The 16,389-nt window shown below is 34.4% G+C and overlaps 1 protein-coding gene across 5 annotated transcripts in view; it reads left to right on the forward strand.

The window, feature by feature from the left end:
* The window catches only part of MKLN1 (muskelin 1), a 354,266-nt gene that overhangs the window by 272,542 nt on the left and 65,335 nt on the right, over positions 1-16,389 (forward strand). For all 5 annotated transcript variants that reach the window (XM_079932674.1, XM_079932676.1, XM_079932673.1 and 2 more), the window contains one exon: positions 11,012-11,124. In XM_079932674.1, the coding sequence (XP_079788800.1) occupies positions 11,012-11,124 (113 nt within the window). The remainder of the gene's footprint in view (positions 1-11,011; positions 11,125-16,389) is intronic.

Raw genomic sequence — 16,389 nt, forward strand, 5'->3', positions numbered from 1 at the left:
TGTAATAAAAACTCTGTTCTATTATTGTATTATGCTGACAATAGTGCTTCAGGAATAAGGTTTTTTTGACTCATTATAATTACTAAGATTATTGCAATGCAGATAATAATCATCTAGGCATTAATGTATTTTCACAAATGTTTTATAAGTAAAAGGAGGAATTATAATATTTACAATTAACTGCTAAATTTGTGTAGTAACCTATGAGTTTGTTTGGGAGTATTATTAGGGTCTCTTTGGAAAAGGTTCATTTTGAGGCATAGGAATTTGCTTTCCTTATCTTGGCGCCTCTTCCCAGACCCCTTCCTTCCCACAAAAATAGGCTTGACTCAGCTGTAGAGTCCTAAGCATCTTTTTTACTACCTGAGAGTTCAGTAAATATGCACATGCTTATTTCTCAAAGAACCAGATCTATACAGAAATTGGTTTTTTTAATCCAAAATTAAATACGGTATAAAAAAAGAGTTGAAAATTTGTGTTTAGATTGTCTACAGTAGCATTTCTCCTCTTTTGAACATACAGTGGAATTTATAATGCTGTTCTTCTTTTTCTCAGTCATGATGAAAATATTATTAAATTCTTTTTTTAATTGCTAATAAAATACTAAAAAAGAGTGTTGAAAAGCTACTTTAATTTTCTAGACAAAATGCTGTTTTCCTTAAATGCAAAAGTAATGTGGTTTACTTTAACATTTAAAGTTCACCTTATCAGGGAGCAGAAGGAATTTTCATAGTGCTTACTGTGTTGCTTATTATGGAATATGGACTATATAAAATAGGTAAAATAAATGTGTAAGAAAAGAGGAAGTTTTTCTCTTTTTTTGTAATCCATGATATTTGAGAATGGAAAATGAGAAGATTCAAATGATAAGCAAATATCCTGACAGAACTTTGTGTGAGCAGAGTCATTGACGATTAAATGCTGACTTTTCAGGTCAGAGATCCTTTAAGTAAAAAACAGTATATAGTGATAAAGGTCCACATATTTTTCTGTAATATCTTGGTTTTATGCATTAAGGGCAGGGTTTCAGCGGACTCAAGGTCCTTATCCCCATTCCCTTTAAAAAAATATTTCAAGGAGAGGAAAAGGGTTGTTTCAGTATTTACTTGGTTTGCTTTAGAAACAATAATTATAAGAAAGCAATGACTTAAAGTAAGTCATTGTAAATAAGTAAGAATGACTTATTATGGGCATGGGATATATTCCAGATGGAATCATTAAAGGCATAATCTCTCATAGTTTCTGAGGCTTTATTATAGGTTGACAAAGGTCTACAATGAAAAATTGATCAGTATCCATACTTCTGTATGAGCACTAGTTGATAAAAATGTAATAAAAGTACTTTGTGAATATATTTTTAAGCAAATATTTCTACTATAGGAAATTTAGGGACTTAGCCATCAATAGAGGAATTTTTATTTAGAGCCATTTTGTGTCTGTTTCAGTGCTTTTTTTCCACCCCCCCCCAAACTTTCTGAATGCTGTGTCAAGCTTTATTTAGGTCCATGTGTGATGATTAAATGAGATTTTGAGCCTTTAACAGGAACCAAAAATTTAAAGTCTGGTAAAACTAAATAATCATGATAGTTAATATAAAGTTGTCCATAACTCAAGTGAGCTTGATGGTCAATATGTTACCATTACCACTTATAGTGTGGAAACAGTACTGTGTGAACGGTGAAGTTGAAGGGGTTTAACCACATTCAGATGATCCTTTATATGAGTAATAGGGAGTATGGGTTATAGGGATGGTGTGTAAAACATATTGGTATGGAATTCTTTATAAATATATATAAATGAACTGGTGATGCAATTAGGGTTGGGATCCAGATTGAGATAGAGGAGAAATGCAGCTTCTGAGGATTCAGGTGTCTGGAAGCGGAGAGAAATGTAAGGAAAGATGCCCTAGGAGTCAACCAAGTCAGAAAAAGCTTTGAACTTTCATAAGACTCTAGAACAGTGGTTTAGGTTAAGTTTAAACACGTGTCTGGTTGTGAGGGTGGGTAATCCAGGAATCTGATATATCAAGAGAAAACAAAAGGAATTTTAAAAATGCCATTCAAAAGTCTAGTCACTGCCATACCCTGGCATTCCGACTCTTGTTTCAGTTAACCGTTGCTGTCTATATTCCTTGCTATCACCATGCTCTATCCTTTTTAGTATTTCCTTGTTTTCTTAGATGAGGCTTCATGAATGGGCTTTAAGGAGGCTCATGATACTCTTGAAATGGTATGTAATATTTTTGTCTGCCTTTGTGGAGTTTATTGGGAAGATTCATTACCTATATATTTTTTAAAGGGTTAAATATTTCTATTAAGTTTTGACATTACATGGTAAGTAAATACTGCTGGTATTCATATAAAATTTCAAATGAAATTCCTTGCTCTGTGTAAGTGGTATTCATTGTTGAAATAATAGTGTTTCCAAAGTAAACTCTTGCCCATCTTTCCTCTACTCTTGTTTTTTCCCCAGATTATTTGTTGCTAGATATAAGGTGGGTGAGGAAGAGAGTAAAGGTGATAAAGTCAGAGAGGTAGTGAGGGGCAGTTGTGTTGAGCTCTTTTGTAAGAACTTTAACCTTTACTCATAGTGAGATGATTAAAGGAAAATATTGTTGGGTTTTGAGAAATGTTACTGACTTTGCATTTTAACAAAAAACAAATTAGGTGAAGGGCAGAAGCAGAGCGACCTTTAAGGAGGCAGTTCCTTACCAGAGAAGTGATGATAGCATTGGCTTTTACTAGAGTGGTGATCACAGTGTTGAGAATTGGTCAGATTTGGGATGTATTTTGAAGATGTCACATACAGCTGACAGGATTTACTGATGGATTGGATATGAAGTGTGAGTGAAACGAGTAATGAATGACTCAAGGTTTTGACCTGAGTAGTTGGGAAAATAGTATAGCCTTTCCCTAAGATGGGTAAAACAAGTGGATTAAATATGTTGGGTTGTTCAGCAACTTGTTTTTAGACAGGTTGAGATGCCAGTTAGACATTCAAGTATATAGATACGTCAAGTAAGCGGTTAGATATATTGTTTGGGGTTCAGGAAGACAGGTCCAGGCAGAATAATCATTTCCCTTTCTGTATTTACATAGCACTTTGTTCATACTATTATTTTTACTATAATGATTTCCAAATTGTTTTAGAGTTGCTTGTGTAGGTGTTATGTATCCCATTCCTCTCTATTCAGCTTTCTCCTTTCTACCTCCCATCCCCAATATCTTATTGACAGGGGAAAAACAAGAATCTTGCATTATTTATTTTTATGGCCGCAAAGCCTGGTATGGAGTAAGTGTGTACTGAATATTTGTTGAACTGAATCAAAATTTTAAAATCCATTTTCCTTCGAGTTGAAAGAAAAATATTTACTTGGAAACTACACTCTGATATTGCTTTAAACCTTGATGACTGGATTGTGTCATGATGTCATTTGTTGTAAATGCTAATATTTTTCTGAGGTGAATTTATGTTATTGGTTATACTCTAATATATTTAAATTTTCTGGTGATTCTGTTTGTTCTTTTCTAGTATATAGACTATATTTCCTTAAAGCTGTAGTTCTTATTACCTTGGAATCTAGGTAGAAAAATTAAAGGTTATGTAGACTGCATTTTTTTAGGGTAACGGTGCTTTCTGAATTTAATTTGGGTGTAGGAGCAGAATCTGGGATATCTTTGGAATTTTTTCCTCTAGAAATTGTACTTCTATTGCAAAATTATTAATAGCATAATTTACCAAGGTGGTTTCATATACTTTTATTTTATCATTTATGTACCAGAGTCTTATAACTGCTATCATCAGGTTGATTTTAATTATCTTCAAAGTTGTATTTCTTGTTAAGTCTCTGAAAGAACCTTTTCTAGTCCAGACTTACTGATATAACAATTAAATATAGTGGTTGGAGGTTGAGTGTGTGGGAAAGAAGTGTGTGTGTGAGAGAGAGAGAGAGAGAGAGAGAGAGAGAGACATATCTGGATTTCAATCCTGACTTTACCACCGACTTTTTGTTTGATCTTGAATGAGTTATAATGACAATAAAAACAGGAATAATAAATTAAGTTGCTGTGAGAGTTAAATGAAATAATGTCTTATATGTAAGTATCAATATATATTATTTATATAATATGTATTTTTATATGCAACATATTAATCTACAAATATATACTGATTAGTTCTGCTGAGAGAATTTGATGTAAATTTAGAGATCTTTCTTTTGTGTTTGTTTTTTTGACAGAATCTCACAGTGGAAATATTTTTAAACAATTTAAAAATTTTTGAAAAGCAATTTAAAACAACATGAAAAGCAGTGCTGTGTTGAGGGAAAAAATATCTCACTCATAATTCCACGTTCTAACTAACCAATAGTATTTTGGTATAATTGTTTCATCTTTTGTATATATTGCCCTTATTGATGTTTTACAAAGGAAAGGAAAAATACACTTTTAGATTTTTAGGAAAAAATATTAAAATTCATTTTAAGAACTTTTTCGTTAAGGATTAGGTTAATTTAGTAGTAGAGTGACTTTCCCCAAGTAGAATTTGAAGAAACTAGAAGTTCTGTCTTTATAAGGTTGGTGCCTAAGTAGTGAAATACAGTTTAGAGAAGCCCAGTCCTTATTTTAAATATGCAATTTGAAGGTTTCCTAAGCAAGGGTTCTTAATCTGTTGAAGTTATATACAAAATTTTCTTTGTATGTACATTTTTCTGGAAGAGAATCCATGAATTCAGATCATCGAGTTAAGAACATCTTCACTAGACTAAAACTTTTTATTTTTAACCTGAGGAGTAATAGTATTTATTAAATACTTACTACATGTAGAGGTTGCGATTAGCACTTTTATATGTTCATACGTTTCATTTACAACTGAAAAGGTAGATACCTTCATTTTACAGAATAGGTCGTGCTGTGTCCAGGGCTGTGGAGCTGGGATTTGAACACAGATCTGTAGGACTGTCTGGCTCCAAAGCCCATGTTTTTGCTGCTGTTACTATAGTGGTTCTTAGTTTTCTAATGCGGAAGATACAGTGAAAATCTCAGGTATGATAGGTGAAAACAGAAAATACAGTAGATTGTGAGGGCTAAGTCCTGAGACCTCAGCAAATTTTAAATACATAAATACTAATAAAGCATATCACTTCACTTATAAAATACCATAAAGTGAAATTGAAAAACATAGTTGATTCCTTTACATCCTTATTAAAAGCTATTGCAGATATAAAGAGTGAGGAACAATAGCTGACCTAATAATTGCTAACATTTATTGAGTGCTTCCAATGTGCCAGGTATTTCACTAGACTGAAACTTCATAGAGCTCATTTCAGCTTCTTTTAAAGTGACTTATATTTCGAAGCAATTATTGCTTCCCAGTGTTTCGTTTATCTTGTTTTCTTAAATATTAAAAATTAATAGTCCCTGAATTTTCTTTTCCTTTTTCAGTCTGTAGATATTTTTTTCATTTTGCTACAGTTTTAAGGATAGACTCACCATTTTAAAAAGTACATGGTGGCATAAATTTTACTCTGATTTTTCAAAGCTTTCTTCTATCCTAAGTGAATTCTATTATTCTTACCAGAGAAGAATGTAGTATTGTATTGAATGTAGTAGAGAAGGAATGTAGTATTTTGTCCTACTTGGGAGTGTATGTCAATTTTATTGATTTATTGATTTATTCCTATACTTGGCATTTCTCTACTTAGGTTATTCAACTCTGAATTGGGTTTCAACTCTGGGTAAAATAAGGCAAATAGAGAAAAAGGCATGTCTGTTTTGCTTCAGTGTGGAAGTCTGTCCAGATGAAAACTTAAAATATCCATGGTACCAGGCAATTCTTTGTTCAACTCTCATTGAATTTTAAGAACCTACGGTACCAGCCTTTTTCTCTCTCTCAAGCAGAATAGGTAGTAAGATTTAGGCAAAATCCCAGTGTTTGGTATCTATAAAAGAAGTTGCTTGTCACTTGAAAGAACCGTTCTGTGGAAATCTGAACCTCTCTGACTGTACCAATTATATGTAATGTGCTTTCATTTTTTTTTTAATGCCACATAATGGTTTTCCTTGATATTCTTTAAAGAAGCTATTGAAGAAAGTAGGTAAACATGGGTTTTAGTTTTTAAATACAAATATATTCATATGGCTGTATTTCTGTAGCTACGTATGACACGAATTTTTTTCTTTCATACTGTTATCAGAAAGGAATTCTAAAATATAGCCCTAATACAAAGTATATTGTCATAGGCAGAAAATACAACCTTTTAGCAGGGAAATTACAACCATATGTTGAATTCACCCAAAAGATCAGTCTCTAGTTTTGTAATCATAGCCTATGTAAGAAATATAGCTCTCGGGACTTCCCTGGTGGCACAGTAGTTAAGAATACGCCTGCCAATACAGGGGACACAGGTTCGAGCCCTGGTCCAGGAAGATCGCACATGCCACGGAGCAACTAAGCTCGTGTGCTACAACTACTGAGCCTGCGCTCTAGAGCCCATGAGCCACAACTACTGAGCCTGCGTGCCTCACGCCTAGAGCCCGTGCTCCGCAACAAGAGAAGCCACGGCGATGAGAAGCACGTGCGCTGCAAGGAAGAGTAGTCCCCGCTCAGGACAACTAGAGAAAGCTCGCGCGCAGCAACAAAGACCCAACGCAGCCAAAAATAAATAAATTAACTAAAAAAAAGGCTACACAAAAATTCACCAATTAAAAAAAAAAAGAAAGAAATATAGCTCTTTTTAAAAAGAGACAGATGAATCCAGTTGATAATCTGCTGGGTTTTGAGAGTTCAAGGGAATGGCTAAAGAAAGTAAGGTTAAAGAGCATATAAAATATCTTTCCCCTTCTAACTTATTCTTCCCTTCAAAAATTCTAATGTCAATCTAATGTCCTATTAACTACACTTTCAGAAGGATTAAACTCTTAAACTAAATGTCCTGACAGGGTTCATTTTTATTTTGAATATAAATTTGTGTTTCTTAAAAGTTTTTTTTTTAATTTCATTTGTTTTTCTCTTAGTGTCTACATTAAACTAGGAATTAAGCTAACCTCTTTTACAAGCCTAGTAACCCTCCACCTACCTCTTCTTTTTGACACTTGAATTTTATCTAAGGTTGGGCCCATGTTATGTCAGTGCATAGTATATGCATTCTATACTATTTCAAAGTGGAAAGATGGATTTAATTACGAAAATAGTGTGCCATCTTGTGGAGGATTATGCAATCAGCATAGTCTGACTTACCCCTAAGGATCAGAGGAGGAGGATAGATATTGCAGTTGGGCTTATAAAATAAAAAGCCTGCTTCTTTGTGCAAAATGGTGTGAAGATACTGCTGTGTTAACATTTCTACCTTTTTCTTAGCGTATATAAGATTTATAGATTAGTACTATTAGTAGTAAGTAGTTGTAGGGGTTATTTAGTACTGATACGAAAAAACCTGTAAAAAAGACTGGTTGCATTTTAGCTTTTGTGGCCTGAGCAATAACTGATTGATTGATTGGTGATTGATTCATTTAGTCTCTGAGAATGAAATTGGTTTGATATCTTGAACACAGGCTATTATTGGTCACTTTATTTCCGATCTTTCTGTTTCCCTGGCTCCTCCTTTTCAGTAAGTCCTATATGCTGCAAGTTCAGATCTGACCATGTCACATCTCTGCTTAAAATCTTCTGTTGCTATTTAATACTACACTGTCTGTGGAGTCGAGTTCAAAACCTTTATATTGTCATTTAACCCATTTCATTATGTGGCCACTACCTGTCTTTTTAACTTACCTCCACTCCACTACTTTTTTTTGTTCTTTTAAAATGAACAGTGCATTTATTCACCACACAGTTTTCACCACTGTGCATGCATTATTTAATTCTCATGGTAGCTTTAGGAGATAGGTACTCTGTGCCATTTTAGAGCTGAGGAAACCAGTGGTTAAGGAATTTGGTGTTGGTCACACAGCTGTGGTGATAGAGCTGCAGTTCCATCCAAGATCTGCCTGACTTTAGATTCTGTGTCTTTTAAAACACTTTTTTGTGTGTTTTTCTGTCTCTGTACCCTTGTTTTACTTTTTACCCTGCTTGAAAAGTCCTCTTCTCTTTCCTTCATTATACCAGCAAAGCCACTTTCTGATGCATAGGTCAGATACCACTGTCACCATGAAATCTTCCTGAGTCCCCTCAATCTGGTATATTCTCTTCCCTTTTTTGAACCCCCGTGGTGCTTTTTCACCTTTCTTACGACACTTAGTCTACATTGCATTGTGGTGATTAATGTACTTGTTTTATATTCTTCACTAAATTGTAAGCTCCTTGAGGGTAGGGATGATGTCTTCTTTATTTTTATTCTCTAAAGTGCCTTGCCAATTCAGATTAGTACTCAAAAAATGTTGAGTGAACATTTCAGTGAGTCTGAGAGAAATAGCCTCTGTAGCCTGTGCTCCTTTAAGAAAAAATACAGAGAAAGGGCTGCTGCATGAGGAGGATTATACTGCCCTAGGGATGTGCCTGAATTGTTATATAACCTATAAGCATGAGAGTGGACATCGTAAACCAAGCTACTGCCATGTTGCAAATAATAGCATTTTCTTTTTTCTACTTTCTTCTCACTACAGTTTTGTCTGATTATTTCTATAATCTTTAAAAGTTTTTGATATCCTTTATGCATTAAATAATATTTTCGCTGGTGTTTGGATAATATTTCATTCCTGAATGATTTAACTTAAATGATTAAATGATTAAAATGTTCTTACACATTTCATTCAGGTATGTCAAAAGGTCCTGTTACCATCTGATTCATTCAGTTTTACTATTAAACTTTAACTGGGACCACAGAGCATTCACGAACAAGAATGACATCTTGGATTAATTCCATTGGGATGCTTGCTCTGTGCCAGATTTTATTTTGCTCAGCTATCAATGAGGCTGTTGTGGAAATGTGGGTTTTCTTTGCTGTGAGAATTTATGCGTACAAAGAGACCTGCTTTTTAGAAAGAACATTGAGAACCCAGATCCCAAGAGGAAGGGTTATTAAAGTTAGTGAACCAGGGTAACCTTATCCAAAGGGTGCCCAGAAACACTGTAAAACAAAAGGTCAATTGCTATTGCTATTTTAGTTATATACCCCCTCCCTCTCCAGGCTTCAGAATTTAATGGGGTTAATTGCATTTATAGTGAGGCCTTGGCAAATAATTTTTAAGTCAGATGAAAATTCTTTAATTTTTTTCCTGTAGAATTCTCAGTATCTGGGCATTACTGTGTGCCATTTGGGAAACAGAATGTTACTCAACTAATGATAATGGATTGTTTTATACTTCTGAGAGATGGCAGTTTTCTAATAGTTTCCATTATTTCACATTTATATAGAGCCAAAAGTGTTCTAGGTACTGGGTTAGACACAAACATACAATAATACTGTTTTAATTGCATCAGTGGTACTTAGTAACTACAAAGTATTTTGTGTATATGTGCATGTTTTAAAGGTAGAAATGCTGTTCATGCTTGACACCCTTCAGAATGTTTTCATGTAACTTATATATGAAGAACTTTACCACCACACTGAGAGTTTGTAAATGAAAAAATCAGGACCCAGGCAAGTTAAGTGACCTATACCTGATTACCCAGTTAGCACTAGAACTGTTCCAGTGGTCTGTTCTTATCCAGAAGCATTGTTTTAATTTCCCCTAGGTTCTTTCACTTAGAAAATTCACTTAGAGTTTGAAATTATATGAAAATATGACAAAAATCTCTTATAAGACATCTCTATGAATGGCAAGAATTTTCTTAAGTAGTGTTACAATATTTCCAGGTGCATTTCAACCCTTCATGATGGGATGTAATTTAGATGACAGTCTCCGCATATATTGGCCTAGGGCATGTCAGAGAGTAGATGGCTTTATAGTTTTCATGTAATGTATTATATTTAACTTAAAAAATGGTAGGCATTATAACAAGTAGACATAAGATATTTACAAAGGGAAGAAATATTTGAAGGAAGGAAAGGCACTATTATTTTATAAAGAAAGGTAAAAATTTTCACTGGTCACGGAGCAAATGTTTTATCACATGATAAAGTCCATAGGTATAATAGACATTTCAGAATTAGAAGAAACCAAATTCTCAAGGTACCTGGAATGACTTAAAAGTTGATTTCTGAGGAGTTAAATCCACCATAATATATTTGGAAAAATTTCCCCCAGTTTCCATGGGAATATCAAGGCTATGCATCACTTTATTCTTAAGATATCTAACTTTAACTCACAGCTAGTTTTAACCATTGTTTTTTGTATTGTAATAGAAGACAGTTTTAATGTGAAGTTTTTTCAGAAGTAGCTAGATAGCTTTATATTATATATTTTTTTGCACTGTATATTTCTTCGAGATTTCTTTTTTTTCTTTTCCCTTTTTTTTTTTTTTTTTTGCGGTATGCGGGCCTCTCATTGTTGTGGCCTCTCCCGCTGCGGAGCACAGGCTCTGGACACGCAGGCTCATGGGCCTAGCCGCTCCGCAGCATGTGGGATCTTCCCAGACCGGGGCACGAACCCGTGTCCCCTGCATCGGCAGGCGGACTCTCAACCACTGTGCCACCAGGGAAGCCCCCCCCCCTTTTTTTTTTAACTATCTGAAGCTGCTTTGTTAAGCTGGTAAATGTAAATTTTTTGTGGCCTGACATAGAAACTCCTAAACTGGCTGCACATCAGGATTCCCCCTGGACACTTTAAGAGTACTGACTCTTTTTACCCACTGAGGACCTATGGAATCTGAATCTTAGGGGATGCCTCCTAGTTATCTTTGTATTCATAAATCTCTCAAGATAGTGGTTCTGCAGCAGCCCTTCCGTATGCCTATATTTAGGAAGTACTAGTATTTATTTTGGAATGTTAACCAATTTAAAAATCTCATTTTTAAGTTTACTTAGATGTACCTTCTTAAATGATCTTAGAAGCAATGGCTTTATCTGGGTGCCTATACTTAAATTTTGTTCTTAAGTTTATTTTTTTTGCACATATTTTTCTAATTTTCACAGAGACTGTTTATTTGTTTGGTGGCTGGGATGGAACACAAGATCTTGCTGACTTCTGGGCATACAGTGTGAAAGAGAACCAGTGGACATGTATCTCTAGAGACACTGAGAAAGAGGCAAGTTCTCAGACTTTTCATCCATCTGTATTACGATAGGGGTGTGGTCGTACACTTCTTTTTCTGAATGATTTGTATTCTTTGTAAATGTCTATCAGCAGTGATAGCAGAAGAATTTGTGGTGACAAGTTTGGTTTAAGTATTCTTGCATTCCAGCTTCTATACCTGGTTCTTCAACTATTGGTACATGAACAAATCTATTTTATAGAGATAAATAGAAATGGGTATCTAATGTAATTTAGTTTTTAACCACTTTAGTTAAAATGTAACTGTGTAACTATTATTTTTCTTATGTTCTTGTCACCTCTACTCTTATTTTGAACATTTATCTTATTTTTATTTCCTCTGGAAAAATGTGCTTTTGGTTCCTCACTATCTTACTATTTTGGCCCCTCACTATTTGACTATCTTATCAGTTTTCACAAATGATGTATATTTTATTTTTAACTAAACTTGTATGTATGTATTCATGTGTGAGTCTGTCTATTGATACATATATACATAAAGCTTTTCCATAGTGAATAGGATGTCTTGGATTTACGGCATTCTTTTATTTAATTTTTTGAATTATGTAAGTGCATAATTAATTATACCCTGATATAAAGCACATATTCATATATTATTTTTTAAATCATTATAGAATTTTTTATTGTACTTTTCCCTCTAAGCAATTTCAGATTACAAGGTGAAAAATAAACTAAAACAAAACAGTAGTAGCAGCAAATGAAAAGGGGAGGAAAAGACCTAATTCAAAACCACTGATTTTAATCTAGAACGGCCATTTTTTTAAAATCTGGTGCTATGTCTTTAATCTTAGGAAATTAGATTCTTGTTTACTTGGTGTGTTCCTTTGTTAATCATTTGGGTAGTTTTTATCTTTTTAAAGAGATCTTAAAATTCTGATTTCTATTTATTATCCCTATGAAAATGGCCTTTGCCTTTTCAATATTAAAGTACCATTTTCTGAAATGATTATTTTTATCCTCAACAAAAATAAAGACAGATCTTAAAAGAATACATATCTGATTTCTCTTAAATTATTTTAAATCTTAGTTAGTTGTATTTGTAATTATTCTTGCAAGAAGCCTACAGTTCATCCTGAAATCCTCCCTCTTCTTCATTGAGGGTATCTAATTAGGGCCTAAAGTTCCACCGGTTCTAGCACTCAGTATTGCGTTTCAGATGTTTCTTCCTCTCTATTCCTTTTGGCACTAATTCCAGCTTTGTGGTTTCTTTCTTAAACGTTTTTGCTTCCATTGTTGATCTCCAGGTCTATTGTCCATTCATTAGCACAGTCTTTAAAAAAAAAAAACATTTGGCCATGTGACACCTCTGCTTAAACCCTATGGTTAGCTTCAGTCCCTGTTTCTGTTATCTACTGCATTCCATATATTACATTACAAGCACCCACAAAACTTTAGTGGCATATAGTAATAAGCATTTATTTTGTTCACAAGTCTGTAGATTGGTTGGGCTCACTCATGTGCTGGGAGTCAGCTGACTGTCAGCTAGTCTAGATTAGCTTCCGAGACTACTTGGCTCTGTTCTACATAGCCACTCATCTTCCTGTTGGCTAGCATGAGTCTTGTTCTCGTGTAGGGGCAGGGCTGCAAGGAGGATGAAGTAGACATGAGCTCTCAATTAGATATATTATTGTCCCATTTTCCCCAAAGAAGTCATGTGACCAAATCCACAGTTATTGGGTGATGGGCAGCACTATCCAAGGGCATAGATACAGGGAAGTGTGAGTAATAACAGCAACAACAATAATGAAGTTTATCTACCTTAGTTCCTTTTGCTTAGAGTAAAAACTTCAAATTTCTCATCATAATTTGGTCCCCATCTACTTTTCTAGCCTCATTTTTTGACTTTATGTGCTAGCCATACTTATAGTTGCTAGAATTATTCAACGTTCTCACCTGTGTTCTTTGTAATAGTGTTTTCCCAGTTTGGAATGAACAGAGGCTGCTCCTCCCGTGCACCCAGCTTTTATGTAGTATATGCCTACTTACTCTTTAAAACACAGTTCAGACTTCAGTTCCTCTGTGAAGCCTTTCTTGACTTCCCTAACCAGAATTAGAAGCTTCCTTAGGTGTGAACACTTAACCCCTTACATTCCTTGAATGGGTTACTATAATGATTGGTTTACATTTCTGTTTCCCTATGGAGACTCTGAATTCCTTAAGGCGTGGATCATATGCTTACTCTTTAGTGAGTAAATAGTTCAGATAAGTTAAATAAAAAATTAATGCTGGAGAAAAGCAAAGGAATGACAAATACAAAATTCAGGAGAGTGGCTGTTTTGGCAGGAAAGGGCGATGGATTACAGGGGTCCTCAAAAGTAATGTTAATGTAATATTCTAAGTTATATTTAGAATGCAATTAATAATTATTTAAAACTAGTACTGGGAACATACAGAAATTATTTTGATGAGAATACTTTTTTTCTGTTATTTTGAAGTCCATAGAGATAAGTAAAGTGGTGATCCAGTACTGGAATTCAGATTTATTATAATTTATTACTACTTTCTTCATTTAAACACCTAAAAATCTTTTGTTGATCCAGCAGTGAAGTGAATGAGGATATATGGCTCCAGCAAAATGCTCATTCCTTCCAAAATTGAACAGTTTCATTTTGTTTTTTACACCAGTAAGTACAAGTTTTATTGTTTGATGATACCCCAGTGCATATGTTTTAAAAGTATGATATTCAATTAAAAAGCAAAATGACTATGTATAAAATAATTAAGCAACAAGGATATATTGTACAGCACAGGGAAATACAACCATTATTTGATACTCACTTTAAATGGAGTATAATCTATAAAAATATCGAATCACACAGAAAAACCAAAATTAATTTAATTCACTTTAATTTACTTAGACTAAATAATGTATCTAATAGCTCATGTAGTAAATTGAAAGATAATAGAATGGCTCAGTTTTTAGAATAATTATTTTAAATGTTCATGTAGATATGCATGTAAGTTTTTATCAGTTCAAGACAAATTGTATTTTTAATTTTGCATTTTTATAAATCTCTTTAATATCTAGCTTAGTGGAAGACAGCTAGATTCTCTTATGTGCTTTTGCATTTAATCTTTTGCAACATGTTGTTTTATGTGAGATATATGAAGAAGATTGGACCTCACATGGATACATTCTTGGAAAGGAAACTATTATTTTAATAGTAGCCTTTTTATATAATAGCACATGTACTTTTTTGATCTTATACCCCAAATTGACAAGTTGTTTGCTTCTTAAAAATAATTGCACTGTAGTCTCTGAAACCATATCAGCTAATGTTTTGTAATTCTGTTACATTAAAATCCACTGATCTGTGTTGCTCTTTGAATGGATCTTTTACCCATGCTTGTTTTTTTGCTCAGTGTGTTGGTCACCTGAAAAATATTGGTTCCCTGAGTTATGCAGGTCTTCAAATGTTGACATATTATTATACAGTATCCCCCAAACCACATATGATCACTCTCATTAGAAAATTCTTTTAAGTGTTGGGAAGGTGTCAAGATCGCAGTGTCAGGTAGAAGTTTTCTAAAATTCTAAATTTGCTTAAAAATGTGCATTTTATTATTGGCAACAAATTTTATCAGTTGTTTTTCTTCAAGGATAACATACTTACTTCATTTATTTTTCAGAAAATGTCTGAATAACCGTACTTGGATTGTTAGTTTTCTTTTGAGTAAATATCATGTTTCCTGGAAAAAGCAGCTACGTCAGCTTGCAGCTCAAACAATTGCATAAAATGCTTTTCCTTGAGACAGCCATCATATATCAAGTAGCACTGTTTTATAGTTTTCTAAATCTCTTTAATTGTGACTTAATAGAAGGCAGCCAGATTCATATCTGCTTCTGCATTCAGTCTGTTGTTATATCAAAAGTCATGTAGCCTCTGGAAAATATCACATACACTTATAAGAGTAAGAGTGAAAAGACACATTTTTTAATCTTAGTATTGTTATGAAAATAACTTTGACTTTGTAGAATCCCTGAAGACCCCAGACTGCACTGAGAACTGCTGCTTTAATCCACATTCCCTTTTCACATATAAACAGTTAGCCAAATAATGCCTTAATAATGTCCTTTATAGGTATCTTACTGTTACCCCCAACCTCTATCCCTGACCCAGGACTCAATTCATGATCATGCAGTACATTTCAGTGTCATGTTTCTTTAGTGTCCTTTAGTCTGGAACAGTTCCTTGACTTCTCTTTGTCTTTCTTGACCTTGGCATTTTTGAAGAATACAGGGCAATTGTTTTGTAGACTATCCTTCAATTTGATCTGTCTGATGTTTCCCCAGGATTGGATATAGGTTAAGCATTTTTAGCAGGAATGCCATGTGGAGGACATCGGGTCCTCCTAAGTATGTCCTGTCAGGAGACAGGCACATCATGTCAATTTGTCCGATGTTAGCTTTGATCACTTGGTTAAGAAGGGTGCTCACCAGATTTCCCACTCCATATTAATAAGTAATTTGTGAGGAGACATTTTGAGACTATGAAAATATTCTGTTACTCATCAAACTTTTGCCCTTCTAGCATCCATTGATGAAACTGTTAAAGCTTTTCCCAAAGTGGTTGTACTATTTTATATTCCTTCCAGAAATTTATGAGAGTTCTGGTCGTTCCCTGTCTTCTTTCCCTGTTGAACTGCTTTGGCACCTTTCTCAAAAATCAATTGAGGGCTTCCCTGGTGGCACCGTGGTTAAGAGTACGCCTGCCGACGCAGGGGACGCGAGTTCGTGCCCCGGTTCGGGAAGATCCCACATGCCGCAGAGCGGCTGGGCCCGTGAGCCATGGCCACTGAGCCTGCGCGTCCGGAGCCTGTGCTCTGCAATGGGAGAGGCCACAACAGTGAGAGGCCCACGTACCGCAAAAACAAAACAAAACAAAAATCAATTGAGCATATAAGTATATGTCTCTCTTTGGACACTCTAATCTGCTCCATGATCTTTTGGTCTATTCATATTCCAGTATGACACTCCTTCAGGTCAAGTAATGTAAGACACTTTCGTTCTTCTTTTTAAAAATTATTTTGACTCTTCTAGGTCCTTTACATCTTCATATAAATTTTAGAATCATATTGTCAGTTTCTAAAACTGTTGGACTTATGATTGGAAATGTATTCAGTCTATAAATCAATTTGGAGATAATTGATGTCTTAATGATACTGAGCCTTCTAATCCATGAACAGGGTTAAATTTCCATTTATTTCAGTCTTATTCATTACCTCCCAGCACTCGGAG

This window comes from Stenella coeruleoalba (genome assembly GCF_951394435.1).
Source record: "Stenella coeruleoalba genome assembly, chromosome: 9".
NCBI classification, from domain to species: Eukaryota; Metazoa; Chordata; class Mammalia; order Artiodactyla; family Delphinidae; genus Stenella; species Stenella coeruleoalba.